The 24,953-nt window shown below is 37.0% G+C and overlaps 1 protein-coding gene across 3 annotated transcripts in view; it reads right to left on the bottom strand.

Moving 5' to 3' along the window:
- Positions 1-24,953, bottom strand: part of LOC124367622 (proteoglycan 4-like) — a 397,427-nt gene that overhangs the window by 141,078 nt on the left and 231,396 nt on the right. The window contains exon 1 of one of the 3 annotated variants that reach the window (XM_046824591.1): positions 12,298-12,613. The exons of the other annotated variants lie outside the window; for them this stretch is intronic. Coding sequence (XP_046680547.1) covers positions 12,298-12,598 — 301 coding nt within the window. The 5' untranslated portion in view covers positions 12,599-12,613. Of the gene's footprint in view, positions 1-12,297; positions 12,614-24,953 lie in introns of those variants that run through there. 3 annotated transcript variants of the gene reach the window in all.

Genomic DNA, 24,953 nt, shown 5'->3' with positions numbered 1-24,953 from the left:
TGTTCAGCTGCCAGCTCGTAAACTCGGTGGTCTGTAATCACCGGAAGTTGCAGTGGCGTTGTGATGCATTCTTTTAAAAAATTACCCATTAACGCGGCTCAACACGTTATGTATAAAACACAACGATCAAGAACAGTGTTTCGATAAGTTTAGTGTTGACACTTTTCTAAGGTTTCGTCATTACTCAACCAATTTTTGGTAGTAATATTTTTTGTTTTTTTTTTTTTCATTTTAAAGTCTTACTCTTTTAAGACAATTTCCGCGTGAATACAAAAATTATAAGTATTTTTAATATCCACGAGAAACTACAGGTATTTAAAGTGAAAAAGTAGGCAATTTTGTACCTAGGCCTAAATTATAGGTAATTGTTTATAAGCATTTTCTACATATCTATTGCATAATAGCATGGTATTATTCGCTACACTACAAAACAATCACTCTGGCACTAAAAGGATTAAGGAAATATTTTTTTTTTTTTAATACAACTTTAAAATGTCACGTTTTTCATACGTTTTCTATAAATAAAAACAATCCCTAAATCTGTTTTCACGCACATATTGTACAAAACGCTGTATCCTTATTATCTTTCGTTTTTTGGGCCTGATTGTTGCTTAATCCTAAATTTTGTCCAAATTCCTAGCATTCCACGTGGAATTTTTAAAAACATTTTTCAGTATTCAGAAAATGTATTTAAAAGATATGAATAGATCATCCGACATCGCTATCTACACTTGGTACTCTAACGCTTAAGCGCAGTAAATAATTCGTAAACAAACAATACGGGTATAGTCAAAAATTGAACCATTTAATTATTGTCCCAAGCGGAGCAGACGGAGATCCGGCTCAGCGGTCGATATTGCGTCTGAACATCGCCGGCACACCAAAAAATAACTACCTGTGTTTTCATTGGGGATTGCCGCCCTTTCATAAAAACGCCAAGAGGAAAAGCGTGCACGCCAAGCCTTGCAGAATTTTTAATAACTCCGCCGTTTTATTACTGCGCAGAGAAAGCTGCCAACAATCGTGTGAACGTGATGAATGGCGATGCCCAATAACATTTAATTAGACAATAATCACGGCCGTCTAGTGCGGTCTGCGGTTAATCAATAATGCAACATCAATCCTATGCCGAACGGTTCAACAACCGCAGTCCTAGGGTTGAAATTGAATAATTCAAGGTACAAATAGTATACTTGCAACATTGATACTTCCTAACCTGTAAACTGGAAGATTAGAAAAGATGAAGGGTTCTAAAACTGAACCCGTATATGTAATAGTTTTAAACTAATGTTTGAAGAAAGATGATATATGATGTATTGGTGATAGTCGTCGTTGTTTATTTTTGAACTCCTACAGTAATACAGAATATTTAAAAAATTATAATTGTTTCAGGTGGATAAGTTAAAACATATGATATAAAGTAGCGCTTAAATTCAAAGTAGTTTTTCAGCTGGAAAACAGATCAGGCAAAGTTCCCGCAACGCGGAAGAATGTACGTACATAGAATAACGATAATAAAAGATTTTAGTAATCATTGTGTATTTCCTATAGAAAACAGCAACATTAATACTTCCCAACCTATAAACTGGAAGATGAAAAAAGATTAAGGGTCCTAAAACTGAACCTTGAAGAGTCCGTCAACAATTTCCCACACCTTGTAGTTTCCCACCAAGTAGTTACACGCTCACAACTTGTTTATTCACAGAAGAAAAGTCAGCTAGTAAACTATATGGTGCATTAATCGAGGTTATCAACACAAAAATGCATTTGAACTGTGTGATGTAGGAAATGACCGAGGGCGTTTATTCTAGGGCGCCTCTGTCACGAGTTGGCCACTACACTCTCAGATGTACTGTTTTGAAACCGCTATCGCCGGTCATAAGTCACCGTCACCGTCACTCGCTATCTTCCGCTAATTGATATCGTGATTTCACGGTTAAGTGACCTTTACAATCTAATATACTATAACCAGGGTTCGGTTAGGCGGTATTAAACATTTGAAAACTGTGGAACTAATTCTCATTGTTTCATCTTCGTGGACAATATTGAAATTTCGAGTTTAATCCTTGAAGGAATAATAAATAACAGCGTAAATAATTGAAATGACTTGTGACTAAAATGTAGGTTCTGTAAATTAATCCTTCTCATTCATTCATTTGGACGGCTATTTAATCTTCTGGCCCCAAAAGCAAGCAGGGCCTTAGAAAGCCTTAGATCAACAGGAGACGTACTAATTACCGTAGCATTTCGATAAGAAGGTATCTGAAGGTATCACACAAAACGCAGACAAACAGACAGACATACGGAGGACTGACTGCCCATTGGATTTTTGGCACCAAAATCTACAAGAGTTCTTTCCTGAATCAGAGGAAGCTATGTTCAAGTCTCCACGACTAATGTCTATAAAAGCAAAGTTCTATAAAGCATACAGACGGATTGTACTTTGAAATTTTGACTGAAAAATCATAGCAATCTTCCTTAGACCACGGCCAAGTTTCGAGGACCTCCTCGCATATACGGAGGAACATACGAATGGACGACACGATTTCAAGAAAGCCCTATCGGTTCCTTAGTGAAAAAAGTAAATCAACGCTCGAATTACAATTTGAGGTGATCCCCCGAAGTTTCTAAATCATGGTTGTCGACTGAGCCATACAGTAAAGCGGAGTCCCGGCGCCGCCTCTCTCATAAACACATACAGCAAGCATTACATATATTAGAAACAATCCACAGTTGGAATTGATGTTTATCCATTAGTTTGACCACATCATAGAATAACGTGAAGAGGCCAGCATCCGCTCCTAGGGTAAACAATCCTTTGCTCAAACCGCATCACTCGTGCACAAAGCTCCATTATCAAGGTGTGCAACAGTTTTTGATTAGGATAAATTTTTAATTGTAAGTTATAGTCTTTTAAGTATAATGTACGAAATGGGAACAATTGTGTAACCCGGACAAAATAAAAACGTCTATGGAACGTCAAAAGACGGCTCCAAAACCTGCTTCAAATTCCTACCACTTCTCCTGGAATTATATAAAAATTATTTTTCATTTTTCCTGTCTTCAAGAAAGATTTTACCACCTTACATAAATGCGCCTACTTAAGAGAAGGTCGCACATCGTACTGTATTACGGTTGGTAATCTTCATCAACGTCTGTACTAAAAAGAACACGCTTTACCACGTGTCGCGCAATAGGCGAGGTTACGGAGGTTAAAATCACGGAGGTTACGTGCAAAATTTAAAGCATATAGCTCCACGTGATACTGTGTCAAATGTTAAAATTTTCTCAGGATTGTATTCGGTTTATTTAAAATTGTACGTATTTTGCAAATTTTTCGTTCTGTCGCTTAGCCAAATCCCGCGTTGTACCTAGCACCATCATATCGACTTGATGCAAAACTTCGTGTTTTTTTTGTTCTCGAAATACCATTCAGACAGAAAGAAATTATTTCTTTCAAACCCTTCGAGTGATAGGCTTCGCTGACGCTCAGCCAATAGCAGTATGTGCGTAGCTGTGTTACCGTGAAACCCGATATCCAATATATCCAATAAGTTTGAAATTAAGCCTGGAAAACGATTGCCTTCCAATAAATCCAGTTTTAATGTCAAAGTGAACATTACTCACTAATATCCTTGAGTTATAAGCACCACGCTCTCCCCGCCGAATCATCCCCACTTACACGACTCAGTTAATTTACGCAGGTTAATTACACACATAATTAATTTAATCAACCACGTGATCTAAATGTGCTTATACAGTGGTGCAAAGCTTCCTGGTATCCCGGCAGAACTGTCCTAACTCTCACCCTATCAACAGAAATTATCTCATTCCAGTTACTAGTTCAGTCCTCTTATGAACTTTAAACTTGCGCAACCAACAACAACCTTTGTAAAGGTAATAGACGAGGGAGTTTGAACTACAGGTCTTATGGGGGTTCCATATGCTGTATTAGAACGCTAGAGCCAGAACGTTTGGCATGAGTTCTAGGACCAGCTTAGGCGCTCTTGTGATTTAAACAGAGAGGATACAGATCTTCAGGCGGGAAAGTTGAGACGCGATGGCAATACATAACACTTTCTTTAAATATGTAGCAGACATTTTGACATTTTAATAGTTTGTATTGGACGTATATTTTCAAGAAAGACACTTATGCGGAGCCAATGGGCGGGACGGGATGCGGGGTTAATGGCAGACTCAGTGGCCACTGCAACTCGCATTGCCGACAGAAGTTGGCAATAGACTTTGATCTTTACCGACTTCCTTTGGAAAACAAATGTATAACTGCCAGCTCGTAAAATAGGTGGTCTGTAATCACCGGAAGTTGCAGTGGCGTTGTGAAGCATTCTTTTAAAAATTGCCCTCAAACGCGGCTTAACACGTTATGTATAAAGCCCACCGATCCAGAACAGTGTTTCTATAATTTTGCCGGAGCGGTCGGCGCACGGAGTGAGAAATTATATAATCTAATAGAACTACTTTTTAATAATTATATCCTTACAATTGTAATCTAAAACTACAAGTGTGCACACCTTTCAAAGGAAACCACAACTGTAATCTTTTTATTTAATTTTATGACAAAACCAATGAAAAGGTATGATCTTCTCATTATAATTAACCTTACGTAATTGATTTAGTCTTTAGTAAACCTTCAGGAAACTTGTATGTTTATGTGAAATAATTTATTGAAAATCTCCTACAGTTACATTTCTATCTTTATTCATTGTTTGGCTCAAATTGATTTAAATTAAGTGTGGCATAAAGTACACCAACATCTTCCAGCCTGTGAAGGGAGCAACTTCGTTCTCAAATTAAAGATAACTGTCGAAATCGGAAAACCTTACAAACGATTTTGAGCAAGGTTCGAACTGCGAGTTTCAACACAGTAACGAATTATTGCACCATACTCCCGGAGCACTGGAGTCATGACAGATGAAAAGGTGACCCCGCCACGTCGTACGACTGGAGCTGGAGGTCGCCGTGCCCTTGGGCCGGGTCTGCGCACAAAACCTTCCCGAGGCCTGCATGGTCTGATGTATCCGGGGACCAGAAGTATCCACAGTGAGACATTACGGTCTACCTTGAAAACTACATACAGTTGTTCTATCTCAGTTCTAGACCTTACAAATTGAATAATTAATCAACTTAACGTGGTCAGTAACAGCGAAACAAAAGGTAACGACGCGGTACCCTAGGTCGTAGTTGAGAAACCCGGACAAAGACCTGCGAGACCAAATTAAAATATTAAATAGCCCGCGACAAGAAAATAACCATAATGACCTGGACGTTGTACACAAGCTACATTAGCAGTACTCCTTTTATATCGCAGACAATTACGAAGCTAATTAATGTACCGGGCCCATCGATTGTAATATTATGTAGGCCTAAGGTGAAACGGTGATCATAAATCACACAGGTAAGTATTAAACAGGTACCACAAGAGCGTGTAATTACAATAAGTAGCGACGGTTAATTATGATGTGGAACAAACCCTCACTGCACTAATTTACAGGTATACAACGGCGTACGATATTATACGCTGTGTTTACTAGGTAGTTTCAAAATGTCAAAGGGCAAGTTTCAACACCCCATTAAAGTTTACTATTTTTTATAGGTATTAGACACTGTCAGTGCCGCGCCCCGTAGTTGGCCGATCGTTAGCGAGGCCTAGGATCTGGAAAACTTTCATTGATGTCAGTCTGTCTATCCGCACGATATCTCGAAAACGAAATGATCTACGAACTTAAAAATCGGCTTGATACTTTATTTGTCCACACCCATGGATGGAGTCTAAGATGATGCATATCTAACCATGGAATTCGGCTGAACATCATTCCATTCTATCAATAATCTGACAAAGTCTCTTTTTTCTGGTTCAAATGGATGTAAGCATTTATTTTTTTGTATGGTTGCGTGTCTAGAATTGACCTGTTGTACGTAACCTCAGCGAATATGTTACGCGATACACGATGTGACGCACTCCTACCTTGTTGTAGATTGTGGAACTTTGTAATCCTTCACACCTTAAGTTTTAAAATATATATATATATATATATATACGGTATATCTCATGAGCACGTTTATGAATACAATAACATCAGCAAGGTACATTGCACGAAAGGACCGTCACAAGTAGGGTGACCAGACATCCGGCTTTAGGAATATACCTGTATGCTCTCCTTTTAACGTTTTTTCTCTGTCTTCGCGGCTTTTGAAAATTATGTAAAATGTCCGGCTTTTTAGCGAACGCTTAAATGCTAAAAAATAGTAGCATCACGGTAAAAATTCTTCTGATTTCCGAATCCAGGCCATGAAATATATTGCAGCGCACACGTAATGCCGTATGTGAACTGCTGTTAGATTCTGTTGTATATTGAATGGTGTCTATAGTGTCACTGACTCACTGTTGCTTCTATCCACTCAGCTGCACTGGTGCTACTACCCCTTGATTTTTTATTTATGTATTATGAATGATAGATTCATTTTGAAAAACAATACATAATATATTTTTCTGTTATAGTGACCGTTTCTGATATATTTATCTGTGAATATAGCTTAATAATACTAGAATTAATAAATGAAATGAATTAATTTCAATTATTTAACCAAATATACGTAGGCTATAATATCATTTTTTAAATTTTGGTTCAAATCAGTTATAATTTTAAAAAAGAGAAAAACTCTAAATAGTCATTCATATAGTCTTATGCTACATACAAAACTAGCCATAAATAATACTTATTCATCAATATACACTTTAATAATATATTCCTTATATTTTTCGATTTATAAGTCAAAACAAATCAAATTTAAGTTTTTTTATTTAGTACTACTGTATGAATAAATATTTTTCGCAGAGTTTCTACAAATATTTAGTACTATCCTCCTTTTTGTTTTAATGTCCTTCTTTTCACCCGCAAAACTCCTCCTTTTTAATTGGCGTCTGGTCACCCTCGTTACAAGACACTTCCACTACGGCCAGTTTTGATAAAATAAGGAAATAGAAATCAATTAATCACATTTATTGCAAGAACCTGCGGCCTAAGCTAGGTATCAAAGTCACGAAAGAATTTTAGTCGCGTCGCCGCCGTCTGGCGATAAGAAAGGGGTCATTGTCCCCAAAAACCTAGTGATAACGTGGGGCCCACTTTCCGGCAATTACCCGTAATTACCGTGATAGCTACAAATTGAGAGAATTGTGTAATTTCCTAGTAAATGACCAAATGGATATTTGGTCAGTTGTTTTCCTTGCTTTCAATAACAAAACGAGCAACCGACAGGGGTTTCTAGTTAGAGATTTTATTGGTATTTACGGCCGACTATTTTATGTTTCGCCATTTTCATTACTAATGACAGAGATATTTCTGATTGCAGGACTGAACTGTGCCTAATCACGTTGATCAGCTACGCAGTCGTAATAATATAATCAATACTCGTGTTGGTCAATCTACAGCTTCTGCCGCCCGTGTCTTTCGACTAAGATATAAGATTATGAATATTATGGCCACGACGTAGTTCGATAAAAAAAATAAACGATTAGGGTAAAAACTAGTTTTAACGCGAATGAAACTAAAATTCACGTGTGTATTACCGTGGTAAATCTGCTACAATAGAAAACAATTACAATTATGTCTATGCTGATAATATTTCAAACTGTTCAAATACACTATATATTAAATTAAAATCAAACAATCCTATGGTATTTTATGGTTTGATTTTAACGTAAGGAAGAAGTATATCCAATAGTCAAAGACAATTGTAATTTAACATTAATAGAACAAATGACAGTCGTCATTTCTTCTACTATTCGGTTTGAAATGAAGAACAATATGTCTCTGTACACAGGTAAATAATAGTAATTGCATGTTTCGTTCAAGAATAAGCTAGCAGTAAATACAAAGTGGAGACTGTTCGAGTTATAACAAAAATTATGATTCGGCTATTTTTTAAAAATTTTCTAAAACAAATAAAAAAATAAGTTTTTTTTAGCCTTCAACACATTCAACCGATACAAGAACATGATCTACTACGGAAGTTTATACATAAACATAAAGCTTCTTATAACAACTTCCTTTAATATTTCGGGATTTACCGTTCTCCAAAAGGATTTATAATAACGTATATTAAAATAGTACATCAACAAACTAACAATATAAACAGAAAAAATCCTTCTCAACTCCTGTCCACGCACAAAACACTGGCGAGCATGAAACGAAAACGTTTACCGTCAATTTGACTAGATAAAAGATAAACAGATCGTCAAGACGTAGAAGTGAACGTCGATTAAGTGACCGCATTGATAACCATACAGATGACCTTCATTACGTTACATTTCAGTGGGGTCGTGCCCTTCTCCCGGTCTGACTCACGCCGCTTTTAACCGTGGGGAGGCCACTCGTTTGCAGAGCCGTCACATTTGAAGGCTCCACAGTGCAGTCGACATTCTTGGCCGTCATTTGGCGCATAATGGCAACTGGTACAGAGTGAGGCGACAGAGCTGACCTTTCTGCTCGCCCCGAGAGAAGAATAGCGGTTGGGGAATTACTTTTAGCAATCAGAAGACTGGGGGGGGGGAGGTGATGGGAAGGAGATAAAGCACACGTTGCCAAAATTTGGAGCAAATCTGCCACTACTGCACGCTTGTGTGAGAACCGGCTGTGTAAAATTACCTCAAGTTATATCCATAACAATAATGTTAAACTTCAAGTAGTTATACGGTCTTTATTTGAAGTTTGTTTTCAACAATGGAAGGATTGTGAAGGAAACAGGATTTTTCAGGACATTTGCCATCGTTCAGTGATACAAAAAATCACTAACACTACGTTTCGAGATCTGCAATCTGATCTCTTCTTTAGGTAAATGACTAACCTAACACATAATTACAAACTAGGTTAAAATAAACAAATCATACCAGAGCGTTGTGACACGTGTAAGTCAGGAATCACAACCATCATGTTGCGTGTATACTTCACCAACTCTAAAACATGTTCTTAATAAAGTGTTGCTGATTTTTTGCATCACTAAACGATGGCAAATATACGGTCTTACTTTTAGTCGCAGAATTATGACAGATTTCTAATTGTAAAAATATAACTAAAGCGCATACAGACTATTTTTAGTTTTTTTTACCGATATTGCTATGGGGTTCAAGAAAAAAATCTCAATCTTTGTTGTACTTTATAGTTTAAATATTCAAAAAGCAAATTCTTTTTAAACCCAATTTTATTTTACTGCAGCCGGCTTATAATGCCTTAAAGTATCGTAAGAAACGACAAACCCGTAAATAAATACATGGATACGCATTTCAGGGCGGAAGTCTCATCGACACATGTGTTTAAACACGCTATAATCAACGGAAGTTAAAACAAAATTTAATAGAACACACGCAGTCAATAAATAAAAAGTAGGCACGATAAATAATCAGTATTATGATACTCACACTGCATAATGGTAGGCCTACCGGCACACGCATTGGCCAGCCGACAGCGTAGATACAGTACCATCGTGTGTGTAGCACACTTACCATAATCCTTACTGTTTATCGTTCCTATGTTTTATGTATTCAATCTGCGCGTGTTTAATTTAATAGTATTTTATACAATTATAACTTCCGTCGACTTTCGCGTTTTTACGCACATCGATGAGACCTCGTTTCGGAAATAAAAAAGGTTGAACTGTTCCCAAGACAAGGTACCATTACTTAACTGTGTTTACAAGTCTCTAGACTACTACAAACTTGGGTGTAAAAATTTGTAAAATTACGTCCCGTAGAGTACAGCAACCTACAATTCCTAATTTTTGAGAACTGTTTCAAATGAAATTCTCTCCGGAAGGCTTGTAAATATTTGTTTATAAACGTTATAAAACCAATAAATCTTTGTGTAATATTGATAAAACACTGTTTTCTGACACGTTGCTTCTAGCCCAGGTTTACATACATGGGAAAATGTCAAAAATTAGTGTGTTTGTTTTAATCGCCAAACAAATTTGTATCCTCATTTCTCGCCGAGTTTTATATATTTTTTGGAAAAACACAAATCACTTCGGTTTTATTGTGAGTGCAAACACAAAATACAACTACCCAAAACGTTTAACTTCACACATTGTATGTTCTTGACAAAACGTGTGTCTCAAACGTTCAATATTAAACAGACTGAGTTTGTAAACTCAGGTAAGAATTCAACATTGGTTTATGTCAACGTTTACAAGTAGAATTGGTCCTTAAATGGAGAAATTGTGAAAATAAGTAAATTTGCGATTAGTTATAAGACAATTTTTCGGCTGATATTTTATGACATTGTTAAGACCTACAACAACTTATCAACTGCAAGCTACAAGTTCATACACTTTAGTCCCTTATGAACTCCCTAATAATCCTTATCAGTTATGTGAGTCCGCAACAACTAATAATTTTGTATAGTAAACGATATCGCTGTGGCTATCATAAATATAAATAAATTTATTAATTAGTACATTGAAACTCATAAGAGAACACAGTCGCCACCAGAGTAGGGTACTAGTCATCCACGGAGTTAGCCACAAATTATCTAGCCGATTTTTCTCCAGTTAGACAAAGACTTCTTTGATTTATTAATAGGTCACAGTATTTGTAGTATTAACGATATATTAGACTTTTAACATAACAAAATTAATGTCTTAATATTATTCAAAGCATAATTCCTCTGTTTTATTCATAGCTTAAAAAATATATATTAACTTTCTGTTTCACATGAGATCAAATGGAGCGAATCTTTAAAAATGTAACCTATTTATATGAATTCCGGAACACCATATGTCATTACAAAAAACCGGGGACGTTTGGTCACCCTGTAAGTTAACGTAAGTACCAGGTGGTTCAGCACGAGCACTTATTTAGACTGCCATCCGATTTATACACTGTACACAGTTTTTATATTTAATTTCATAACATTGTTATTTATTTCCGTCAAAAGTTATAATTTTCTTGGTTTTTATCAAACTATTCATTTCTACTGAATGAATAATGTTATAAAAATGCACTAATTAAGAACTTTAAGCTTTTCATTACTGAACTATTTAATTTCATTTTTTATTTTACCTTTGTCCAGTATTACTTATACAAAATTAAACCTTGCACAATACACCCTAGTGAATCAAACAGTTCATACAAATTTAAAAGAGTAATTTTATGGTTTTTTGACTAATGGTCAAACTAACAGCCCATTCGTAAAACCACGCCGTAATTAAGCACTTACCATACTCATAAAAAGCTGTTATTTTTGTCAACTTTACTATAAATACTATCTAAAGTAACATGCCTATTATTCTTTTATTTGCAATCACATAGTTCTTTGTACGACACAAAATGATTGCTATCTGAAAATACCAAAATATCATTAACTTATACAAGTTAATATACATCAACTTTACATATATAGTATAAATAAAATACAAAGAATTTATTTTATGAAGCAAAATATTCTCAGCTAATTTAGAATGTTAATATTTAGGCTAAGTATTTAAAGTAAATAGTTTTGAATATTTAAATGTACCACAAGAACCAACCGTCGATGCTAGCTGAAGGTGCTTACTTAATATTAATGTAACAGTATTGTACGTATATGACTATGACATTTTATTGGAATCTCTTTATTTTTGTAAAATTATTTTAGATTGTTAAAAATTTTGTACGTTTGCAGTGAAAAAGTCATTAAGTAATTAATTCCAATAATAATTAACAGCAAATAAAAGAAAAAAACAGAGTTTATAGTATTTCGACCAATTTTGGAAAACTGGATATGCATTAGCCTGTTGTACGGAGTAACTCGGTAGCTCTTCTTATAAGTTATACACAAATGAATATAAACAATACAACTGTAATTGAATTAATAATTTTAAATGATTCTAGGAAAAGGACAAACTGATAATTAGAAAAGTATTTTATATTCAAATAAAAACGTTGTAAAATGTGAAATAACACGATCACATGAAAACAAACAAGCAACAGCAAGTACCCTACAAAGGGAAGCAAATCATGATGGGACAAGATTGGGCAGGAAATAATGGCCGATACGCGACCACAACAAATACACTTTTAAATAAGTAGAGTGATAAGAGTTTACAACGCAATCACTCATTAAAATACTCACTAAAAGTGAAACTCCCAACTATTAAAAACTTACAATTCTATAAAAATAAATTTAATAATTTTTATAACATTCAAAAAGTTATGGAACAAATTAATTAATGTACAGGGTGTGTGAGAATCAGGCCAGTAAGTGAGTGGTGAACCACGAGAAAAAAATCTGGTACACTTACAAAAGCTTGAGAACAGACGAAATAATTCCAAAGACGTGCGAGCAACAGCAGGCCGGCGTACAGTACCGCGGAAACAACACAGCACACAACACAGGCAGGATAGAGACTGGGAGAGTGAGGCGTCTGGCGAGTACAAGGGCGGGGCGGGTGGGGAGGGAAGGGGAGTGAGTGAGTCACCTAGCGCCACCGGAGGGGTAACGGCCGAGAGAGTTACGTGGTGAGGAGGGGGTGAGGTAGGGGTAGCGACGGGCGGCACGTCGGCTGCTCTACATACAACAGCAATAACAGCTGATCTGGACATTCAGGTAGGTCAAGTTTGCTCGTGGAATAAAATACGAGGGACATAAAAATACCGTACAGTCACTAGTGTTACAGAAAACTGATTGTTTTGAAAAGTTTATTCGTGTCTCTACACGAATTTTCTACACGATTTCTACACGAAATCGTGTTTCTACGGAAAGTGGACGCTTCAAGTTAAGGAAGGCTCTTCTAACTGTACTAACTGTTCTCCTTTCTTCATGATTGACTCCACATAATTGAATTGAAATGATCAGAATTTTGCTACAAATAATGAAAATGCAATACATGCATGCATATTCCCATATCATTATCGCCGACTTGGTCAACATCGATAGTTGATACTTATTTTGATAAAAAGGCAGAGATATTTTGTCATTGATCAAAACTACCACTCACCTTGTGTTGCTTTGTAATATTTTTAACTGTATCTATGTCCATTTTATATGAAAATCGACATTGTAAAGAAGTCTATCATCACATTCAACCATACACACAGGTCCTTTACAGAGGTTGATAGTCATTTTGGAAAAATTCCCTTGCATTATAAATGTCTTTTTTTCAATTTCACCTATAAACACTTCATGGAGAATATGTTTTCTATTACCATGTGAAGTCTTTAATAATTGTGTTGTCCTTTGGCTCTTTCATTTTCTCAACATGGCTGTACCGTAACAACAGCAACTAAAACTTAGGCCACTTTTCTAAACACGGTGTAACATGCGCTACCGTACCTGTTTTAGTGCATCTATAAAACTTCTTGAACCTTTTAATGTGGTTTTTCTAAATGACGCTTCTGTATTCTGCACGACATAGTATTAATAATGAGATTTAATTTATTCAACAATTCAATTCAATTAACTCCGCTCCAGCACCCTGTCAGGGACGATCTACTTGGTAAGGATCGCAGTTGTAATATGTTAATGAATTGGTTCCCACTTTGAAGATGTTGTTTAGTGTTAGTACTATAAATTATATAAATTTAATATTAAAAATATAAATAAATTATTTTAACTTTTATTTATTATTCAATTATTTTAACAACTTTTAACTTTAATCTTTCTATTTTCCACCTATGTAAAAACTTGTTGTTTTGATTGTCTAACGATTATTGGTATTACATACACGTCAATATACAGTAATGAAAAAACAGTTAAAAAACAGAAGTGAGCTCTATCACGTTTAAATTGTAAAGTATAGGCTACAAAATGCGGCGAATAAAAAAAACTATTAATTTGAATGTGTAAAGGAAAATGTAAATTGTAGGATATTTTTGCGTTTTTTTCACTTATGATAATAAAACGCAATAAATAAATTTCAGGCAAAAAACGGGCAGCTAATTTATATGTTTCCATAAACTACAAGAGTTCCTATACACATCCAAATAAAAAGCTTTTTAGGGGAAGGTGAGGCAACCAACCAAACCCCTCATTACAACTAATGTAGTAAATTAATTAAAAATACTGTGAAAAGCGCACAATGTTTAATTTAGTGATGGAAGTACACATAAAGATCCCTAGAGTATAACCAATATGGTATGAAAATTATTACCCTACGCACTGTGAAAACATTTTTCTTCAGTTGTACTCTTCCACTAATTCCAAGAGAGCCCTTAAACAGAAGAATGCAGAGTAGGCAGAATGTTCAACACCAAGGATCGGAATAGTATGGGAGGACATACACAGTTTAGAATAACTTGGCTTTAAAATACTTCAGGCGTGCTTCATTTCTGAGTTTTTGCCAGCTACTGAGTAGTTTTGCCACGCTGTGCGTCGCGACACGATCTGTACATCTCTTATCATTAGGCCCACATTACAACCAAAGTCAAAGTCAAAGAACGTCGTATTTAATGAGGAAAATCAAAGCTAAGAAGCCCTCTCTAACACACGACCTGGGGACTAACAGCTTAGAGGTCATTCAGAATCACCACCAATGGCCGGGCAGACGACCTCTTACAGGGACAGGAATGCTCAGCAGTCACCCATCCATCGAAGCAGCACCGTGGGTCTGTTATCTTGCGATAACCGCGCAAGAACGTCTTTGATTCACTCTACCACCAAATCCAAAATCATTATATAATCCATAGTCTTTGTGTAATCGAACAATTATCTTGTGGGTGTACTCTGTTAGGAACGAGAAAATCCTAGAATGAGCAAATTTATAAATAAAGTGAGTAGAAGCATGTGACATAGTAACATAAGTAGCCTAATGAGCTATAGACTTTAAACTGTGCATACAATCTCAGCGAAGCCTTTTATGCGACACATGGTGTGGCATAATAATTCTATCTTGCCTCATCCTCAGGCAGCATTTATGTAATGCCCAAACGAACCGAGAATCCTTCGCTGTCAGACGACCATATCACACGCAAAGTAACATAATAGTGCATTAAGCGAGTACCAAATTAGAACGTATAATGATGAAGTCTAGTTTTTCGTGAATAGATAAATGTGCCACAAAAACAGGAAATGATTGTCAGCCACACCAAATTTAGCGAGTGTCGAATTGGAAGAGTTAAAAATACAAAATAATACATTTAAAAATATAACTTTTACAACAACGTCAGCAAACCGGATAAAGAGAACAATAATTATTACGATTTTCAATGCAAATTGGCTCTCATCTACGTAATCCTAAAAGGTAGAATAATTGGATCAAAATAAATACAGGGCAATTGTTAATTACTGGCTTGTACCGCATTCTTAATTAATTATGATACACAGTAGTTTGAACATAATTATAGTGGAATTTTAAATGTGAAATCGAATTGAAAATTTAAGTAACTTGAAAACACGTGGATTTATTCCATGCTCAGACTTTCTAGAAGCCCAATGATAGTTCAAAAAGTGTTTACAATTCTTCTTGTTTTGAATATATAATTCAATCACACATGAAAAGCTAAATAAAGAGTCTGGTTTTCTTCAAAAATTAAAATTTATTCTTATAATAAACTTCAACAAAAAATTAATCAATCCTCTTCACAAATATAGAGGATTAAAAAAAGTAGTTATTATTGAAATTGACTTTAAAGAGATTAAATACGTGTGGAAATTGCAGCAATATCAAAATACATAAAAAATCATACTCATTGGCGGGCGGGGTTAGAGGGGCGTCTTTTCAAAGAACATTAATCTTTCTCTTAGAGTTCATTCTTCGTTATTGTCGTTACCCAAGAGACAAGAACTGGAATATTTACTGATTTATCCAGTTGTATAGTGGTTATATTCAAATAAAAGGTGGAGCGATAGTTCAGTTCTTTTAAATCAATCACAGAATGACAGCGCGTAGGTGAGATCAATGTATCCTGGATAGTTAGTACATCCTCGGCCACGCGCACAGATCCCTGGCATCTGTACGCATGGACAGAACTCACTGAGGGTCTATAATACACAGTCGCCACTTTTGCAGACCAAATCGGACTTACGTCACTCTTCTCTGTGTCAGAATCCCTATCCGCCACATCCACAACATCGAGATGTTAGAGTGACCACCCAGAATTCAATGCAACCCTTGCATACGTGACACTCTACAGAACATCAACATGTTGCCTCCCCTTGTCTTACGCATTCCTGACGAGAGCCATTTAAATCAAAAGTAAACAAACGTAATTTAATCCCGTGTTTACGACGAGAGCAGTCAACATAGTCATCGAAATGTCTCTTCTTGAGTTAAAAATTGTCCAACTCTAAAACTAAGCCCTAGTGCCTTTTAACCACAATAAAATAGGTAAATCACCGCTAAAGAAGATTCATGAGTACCTCAAATGTCAATGGTAATTGGGAAAATGCAACATACATATGTAGTAAGTGTGATATGGTACAAAACATTAAAATGATCACTACTGCAAAATTGCATTTGCACATTCTCCATTGAAACACATCAAAACATTTTTAATTTTAAACAAGTTTTAATCATTTTAGGATAAATAAAAAACGAGATCACTTAATTTCTGAGAGCATTTCATCTTTGATTTTATAATTTACAGAGGGGATAACTCGTAATGTCCGATGATCTAAAATGGAGGGACGGAAAAAGTGAGCGCTTGGACTGCTCTCTGTGGAGTGAGCGGCTCAGGTAGTTGTGTTACCAATACTTAAACGGTAACAATCAAAGTTACGTGGCGCAGCTCTAGCGTCGGACCTCAGAACTAACTGAAAGGATCCCCCGTACTACAGCACACCTCAAAATTGAAAGGTCACGTTCCGCACGTGCCACACGAGATGAGCTTTATGGAACTGCCGCGGCTGACCGGTGGCTGTAAAGCCCGAAGCCCGACATAATCTGTGAAGTAGAAGCCTCCAGACCGGTCTGCTACCGCACACACTCGTACTGTGAAGGCTCCACACGAAATCGCACCACGCCAACTACAGCACTGCCGATTAACGAGGCCGGGTTGTTGTCCTGGCCAATTAACGGAGCCAAGCTACATGTGCCCACCAATTACGGGATTAATTGGATGCTAATGATTGGTGGAAACGCGGGTAAACACCTCGGCTGCTCCGACAACTACCGCCGCGCGGCGGCACGCGGTACTGTGCAGGGTTTCCTCCAGTACCGTACCGCAGTAGGAAAACCGCACACTTCTAATATTATTATTGTTGGTCAGTAACATAGAGCTGTATCTGTTGTAAAAAAGGTGAAGGATGTCTTATTTTACCAGGTGAAGAAGTTGGGCCTAAAGGCCTCTCAAACACTTAAGGACCAACGGCTTATTGGTGACTTCCGAACAACCACCAACGGCCGGGCAGGCGGACTGCTTTCAAGGACAGGATCGCTCAGAGGTCACCTATCCAAGCAGCAGCCACACTATGTTGCTCGTTTCATTTATATAACGATAACCTCGATACCCGCTGCACTGCGCCATTCATTGGCAGTGTGTGTTGTGTTATCTCCCTTCGAATCCCCACTACCTCAGACTATATTAATTATACGTGAAGATTCTTCCCATTTACATCACTATGAAGTCTGACAAAACTCTTCTTTTTATCTGCCTACCCGCCCGAATGATACAGTTCGAGGACTTTAACTGTGCGCGTGACCTTCAGTGTGTGGTTATAGGCGGGAGGGGTGGCGGGGTAGCATAATGCGCTGCGTCCCGAAAACATTTCCTGTGACTCATGGGTAAAACCCTCCTTTCAGGAATCGTATTGGCCCAAATAACTCATCACACTCGCTACAATTAGTCTGTTTTGTGACAGTGCTGATTGTGGTGGAATTAAATAATAAGAGAATACCAAATAATAGCAATAATAGGACTTATCCTTGTTTTTCAGTTGCTATAGTGTTGTTTAATGTGTTTTTGAAAATATGTATTTGTTAATACTAATCTGCAAATCTAAATCGTGAGCTTAAAGTCGTTAAAGAGATTGTTGCGCCTTCATCTCAGCGGCTAGCACGTAAACGCAACCCGCCACACAGATAGCGTGTATTTGTTGAAAGGATAGTATTAGGGCCCTATGAGCACAGCTAAATTCCTCCAACTGTACATGGAGCACGAATTGAACTGTAGACTTTAAATTCTGCACGAAATTTCACAGCCACATTGACAACATCGAATTCGATACTTGTGCGGGTTCTTTATTGAATGCCTTCATTATGTCCTTAACAAAACCATCAACGCGACATCTGGTCTGGTATACTCCTACCTTGTATTAGGAATGTCTTCTAATCTAGTATGCGATTTTAAATCGTTACGCACATTGAATGTTGCACTAAACTCGCTTTATGGAGCTCATATCCAGTAGAATGTTAAGTACCTAAGAATCAATAACAACCAAATTCGTTATGCAATTACATTATACGTAAACCGCTTACAAGAAGACATTGGACGATTTTAGTTCACGCAAGGTGGGGTAACTACCCTGCCACCGCTGTGATGCCGCCCTCTTCCAGTATCCCCTCCACTGCTCGGCACTCGCCGAAAACTAAAACTAAAATTAATAAAAACACTTGAAATTAATCACAGCCTACTGCTACAACCATATTTGTCTAACGCATCGTTAATACGTGCATTCAATATTATTTTTCAGACATTATTTCATATTACATACTATATAAAAAAACTCTTTTATCTTTAGTCTAAACTTAAGAAAAGAGCAGTCTAACATAATTTCGGAGAAGTCATTGTAAAAGTTTCAGAAATAAGAGAAACTTCTGCTTCCGACTTCCAGCCTCACTTAGGGAAAGTGGAGCTTTCCGTCTTGGTACAAGTAGTGTCCTGCTATAACTAGTGTCCTGATACATTGGTAGCATCTGTTATGGACCATTTGTGGCTTTTATAATCTTTGCTACCTATTAGACAAATTAGTATAAATATCTCTGAAATATATAATATAATTTATGTTTTTGCATTTACGCCATTGCTAAGATCTAGATAACGTTTCACCTGAGTGACTAATCAACGTTCTCGTGTAACAAGTATAGTGACCTATACAGTATGTATTTGGTCTGAAATATACGGGTGCATACGTACGTACGTTTTTCATCACAGATACGGAAAAACAAAAATTGAAAACATATCACTGGTGTGACGAAATGCAAGTTTTCTTGTTGAGGAAATTCGTACAAGCGATGCGACGACCGCGTATCTGCGAGTTTCTGCACCCTTATTTCCGAGATGGGGGCTAAGGAGAGGGTGGGAAGATGTAACATGCTGCCGCCGTGTTCTGAGGATGCCCGTTATAAATATTCATTTTGAAAACATTCTGTTGGGCTCAACAAGGGCGAAGTAAGTTTCAGGATGCAGTGAAATTTGATGAAATCATCCATGGAGACTAGACATACACTCCAGCACAACATTTAAATATCAAACGGCCAACATGATTTGGGGGTAAAAAGCTCATTCATTTTTTACCGTTATAAATAACAGGTAAACGCCAAATAGACGGATTAACACTTCACACAGTACGAAATCTGCTGTAGAACTGTAGTTTGAAATGTTACACGAAAATACTTATACTGTAAATAATACACGCATGTATCACTGACTGGATCCAGTGAAAGTTGTTGAAACTATCCATCGAGACTAGACATACACTCCAGCAAAACATTTAAATGTCACACGGCCAACATGATGGTAACATGGGGGGTAACGCTTTTAAAATTTTTTTACCGTTATAAATAACAGGCAAACGCCAAATAGACTGATTAACACTTCACACGGTACAAAAGCTGCTGTGCAAACTACTGTGGTTTAAATGTTTCACGAAAATAACTGTGTACTGTATAAATAATACATAGATCTTGATATTTTTGTATATATTAACACAAATAGCTCTTTTCACTTCTCTTCCACCCAAAGCAGGCAAGAGAAGAACTCCCTCATGTTTAGGATATCAACAGGCTTTAAAACTAAGGGAGTTCAACCCTCTCCGAAAGTCATCCCCTGCAGTAGACAAGACTTATCGATTCACCCTTTTAACCCAATATCTCTACATCTGCGCTTAGTGATGCGTTGTCGCTCCTGACATTCACAGGGTTACCCAGACTGGGTGACTCATCGGTTTTGCTGCATTCACTTACGATATAAACCAGCCAAAAATGAATCCTCCTGTGGATATTATTAACAGATTTTACTTATAAAGATAATTTTAGTACATATTTGATTCTACATTAGACTTTTGGGTAAGTTAAATATTTTAAAATATATAACTGCGAAATTACTGTCGAATCACACGTAAGTCCCGCCACTCCAAAGTAATAGAAAAATTAGGTGTCGTGCAACTATAGAATTGGGCTTCTGTCCCGACTTGCCAATAAACACAACGCCGGACTTTGTGATACTTTTGACTAGGAAAGTTGCGTTATAATCCGACTTGATATCAATAATAGAATGGTATTGGTTGCGTACAAAACTCGCTTTCATTCTCTTGGTTACCTGAGTATAGTTAATGTAATTGTTAAAATTCTAGCTCTAAATAAATCTGTAGCAAGCATGTACTCTGCGTTAATCATTCGTATATAATCAGCGTTTATGTCAAACACACTATTGCATGCCACTTTTAAATCGCAAACCGTAACAGGAAATAATGAATAGTCTTGCAAGCTGCCATGTTCAAACTAATATAAACGACGTTAATATAATTAAATTCTTAAAATATTGCGACTTTGCTGCAGAGAACCATCTTTACACGAGAAATTTTAATGGAAACTGCCAATAAAAAAGTCGGCTTATACATATACGTGGGGGATGCAACTGTAATGTGATTGAAAATAGCTTAACCAATCAACGACTTGATTGTATAATACTATTTACTGATAAAGAGAGAAATCTTAGAAGTAATAAAAATAAGGAAATATCATCAACAAAGAAGATAGCATGAAATTATACAAAAATGGCAGTCTATGATAAAGAACCCATGTTGATCGCTGTTTGTTCTTATTAGTCGTTGATAATAATTGAAATCGATAAATAAATTAGTTAACCTGAAACCAACCTTTAACCAATGTATTACAACTAATATTCTGACACAACTCTGTTACAGTATTGGTCCTTTTCCTTATTCTGGTCCGAGTAACGCCAAAATTAACTAAAACAAAGTGAGGCGCCCTCTAGGAGAATTAAACTATTATGACATTTTTATCTCCTGTGCGACTTTTCACCCCACCTCTCCTGGACTGAGCTCCACCCCTTCAACTAGTTTGTATAAGAAGACATGTTCTATCGGTAGTTTTGGTTTGAACTACTTCAATACCTGTTTTTACAATGCTACGATGCTGTGTGAGCCGGATACTTTTGGTGACATCGGCGAAACCACAAGCGTGAGCTTATTGACATCTTCCTTTTAGTCCTCAACATGAATTAAAGAAGCGAGAAGAATGTTCATCCGTGACTTTCACTGCACACGGAGCGTGCAGTCTACAGCACAGCGTGTACTGGTAGGGAACGGACAGAACGGAATGTACAAGTACCACCTACCTCCTCACGGGGGAATGTACATTCTACACGGTGTAATCTCATCATAATTGGCCGCACAAGTAGCGCACGGCTTACATGCCATTCAGGATGTGTATATGGCCTGCTAGCTAGGGAGAACATCGTGACCGCCACTGTACAAGTACACCTAGTAAAAGTACACGCGCCACAACTGTACACTGAAGCCACGCGACAATAAATTTCTAGTCTACGTTCCAGAAGTAAATAATAGGTTTTCAACTACTATAAGCACAGTCTTACAAAGTTTGGTGTCATAAAATAATAAAATATTCTTTAAGGATCAGAATCGTACAAATGATACCGAAAGGGGGGCTAAAAGACATGGTCATTCACAATTAACCTATTGCCATAAAAACCTTTCTGGAGGAAAAAAATTTCTAAAAATAACCGTAAAGTAAATAGGATGGATATACTACAAGACTACGCGAAAATAAATTTAAAGGTAGAGTCTACTCACGGAATATCTATGGCCGGAAATTTTAAGATGGAGAGGCAAGAAAACAAAGAGTTGAGTAGTCTCGTTACGAATAATGGAACCATGCAGAATCCTCCCCCCCCCCCTGTTAACAGCGAGCCGGTTGTAGGCCTAGACATAATAAGTAAGCATCTAAATGCCTTTTAGCTTTTTCGATATTTTTATTAGTTACTCAGGAAATGCTCAATCTTCTTTGTCCTTCATCATTTAAATATTTAAAAAGTATAGATTGTGCAATAAAAACTGGAAAGCGTTATGGTTCATATTAACTACTGTACATGTTTAAAATAAGACATCTCATATTATTCTACTACTAAAAATAAGCAGTTAAAGTTTAAAAGCCGCGTTTACACCGGAGTTAATAACAAAAAGTTGGTAACTTTTAGTTATTAACAAGGTTACAGTAACTAAAGTTAATAACTAAAAGTTACAGTGTCACCAGTTTGAGTGTAACATTTGTTATTAACTTTATGAACGCCCCGCCCCGCCACAGCCTCAGTCTTGGAGATGTCGAGTGTAGAGGACGTGGTTCTTGCTGCAGCTGCATGCGTCATTCTGTCAAAAGAGAAGAAACCAAAACGATATTGGATAAAACCATCATTAAGGGCAAGATCAGTGTACAGTGGCTGTGATATGTTGAATGACCTGCAAGAGGATGACATTGACCCCCTATCAGGTGAATTGCGGTGTGATGGAAGCATCAAGAACTTTTTGTGCATGGCCAGTAGTGACTTTGAACATTTAATAGTTATGTTAGGACATGTAATTGGCAAGCAAGACACAGATTATAGCAATCCCAGTACAAGAAAATCTAGCAGTGACCTTACGTGTCTTGGGTAAATAGCAAAGCGTCAAAAGCGTACCACTTGCTCCCGATAGCCCCGGAACCACTTTTCCCTCTTTTAGACTCTCTTTGAAACCTCCGATCTTGACAGTTTCATTGCAAGGGCTATTTCAGTCCAAGCACTGTTTTTCAAATTCTTATCTTTAAATTGTCGGCAAGTAGGGTCCCACAAAACAGTTTGTTCGCGGTACAGTTCTATAAGTTTGAAAACCCGTTCCCTCGGCCATTCCGCTTCACTTAACAAGTTTTCCATTTTGAGAACAAAACAGTGCAACAGTAAAAACAAATAAAAAAACAGTTATAACGTCTGGTACACCAAAAACACTTCAACAAGTCGGTGTGCGCACAATCACTCCTGTCTTGCAACTGAGAAACTCACAACTAGTCCGGTAGTGTCCGCGCGGTCATGTTACCAACAAAAGTTACAACGCCCGTGGCGACTGTAACATGTGTTATTAACAAAAGTTACACCCTTCCTTTGATCTTTACCGACACTCGGTGGATAACAAAAATCGTGTTATTAACATGGGTTTTGGCGTGTTATTAACAAATGTTACAGTGAATTTTTGAACTCTTTTAAAATGTTATTAACTTTTTGTTGGTAACACGTGTTATTAACTCCGGTGTAAACGCGGCTTAATTTTGTTCTCATGGGGGATATCTCTAGATCGTTTCACTTCAGGTGGGAAGGAGTTGAATCAATGTGAATAATGACTTCAGCTCCAGTTCATCTTTCCCCTAGTGCAGCACCTGAAATTTGACGCTGTCACAGACTTGACTCCTGGAATCTGGAGTCATGTCCGTCTGAAGAGATTCAAAAAAGTCGGCTGAACTAAGAGGAAGGAGTACTGGAGCTAAACTGAATATTCACATTGATTCAACCCCAAAAATGTGTTGAAAACTCGGTTGCTCCACGTGCTTCGGGATCTTTTCTAAATATCGTAATGCGTTCAATAATTGTGCACCTGATGAGACAATGAGAATACCTCTTCACCTAGATTGCACTATATTTTGTAGCCTGGGTGTCTCTGATGTCTAAACGATGTAAAGAGTTCATTTTGGGCTTTTTCGTTGATGACTTTTTTGTATATATTCCGACGAACACGACTCCAGATTTAGGAATCAAGTCTGTGGCAGTATAGATTTCAGACACAACACTAAGAGGAAGGTGAAATTGAGCTAACTAAAAAGTGTTGTTTTAACCATCCTTGAAATCTGTCGCATGGATTTAGATTGTTCTTGTATTAATTAAGAAATAATGATACAACTGACTGATTGATTATGAAATATCTGAAACTGCTATGAAATGAAAGGAAATATCTTTTATTGCATCAGAAATTTTATAGCAATGTATCGGAAACGTCGTGTTTTATTACCCATCAAATATTACGCTATAAAATACTGCTGGTGTTAACGCATTCACTCACACTCCCAAACTTATAAAATAAATAAATTATCCTCTACATTCTCACCGTACAATTTATCAGCACGCACCCCGGGTGTTGATCCAACCGTTATCAAAGGTCCATGTGCTCGTTCACCGATTGGAATGCAGAGGCCACTAGGCACCACCTCAAATTTTTAGGGATTTGTTTCTGATCTAAGGCCTTCAGGAAGTTTAATGAGAATTATGACACCAGCTTCCGATGGCAGGCGTTCAAAAGCTACAGTACGGTGCTGGGCACTACGGATATGCTCAACCGAATACTATGAACATTGCAACAAGCAATGTTACATTATAGTGGTTATTTAATAACAATTTGCTCACCGATCTCAGAGCTGCGCCCCACATGACATATGTTGTCAATAACTCAAGATAATAGACAGTACTTGGATAAGTATCCAAGAAAATTGGCTTCGACTTCTGAATCCAGGGATCTAACCAATTGGTATTTAAAAATGTACTCTCAACAACTCGAAAATGGTTCCGGGATGAAAATCCGTTCCAGCTAATATTACTAACGCTAAGAATGCTTCGGAAGGTGACTTCAAATATTCCCCAGCATTGCTCTAGGATCAAAAATATAGATAACCGAGGTTGAAAGTTAACTACAATCTAACTAGAGAGCTACAACAACGGTAATTACATTAGTATTTAGGGTATT

Source organism: Homalodisca vitripennis, chromosome 8 (genome assembly GCF_021130785.1).
Source record: "Homalodisca vitripennis isolate AUS2020 chromosome 8, UT_GWSS_2.1, whole genome shotgun sequence".
NCBI lineage: Eukaryota > Metazoa > Arthropoda > Insecta > Hemiptera > Cicadellidae > Homalodisca > Homalodisca vitripennis.
Note: the sequence above shows the minus strand (reverse complement) of the source record. Positions and strands in the feature narration are given on the sequence as shown.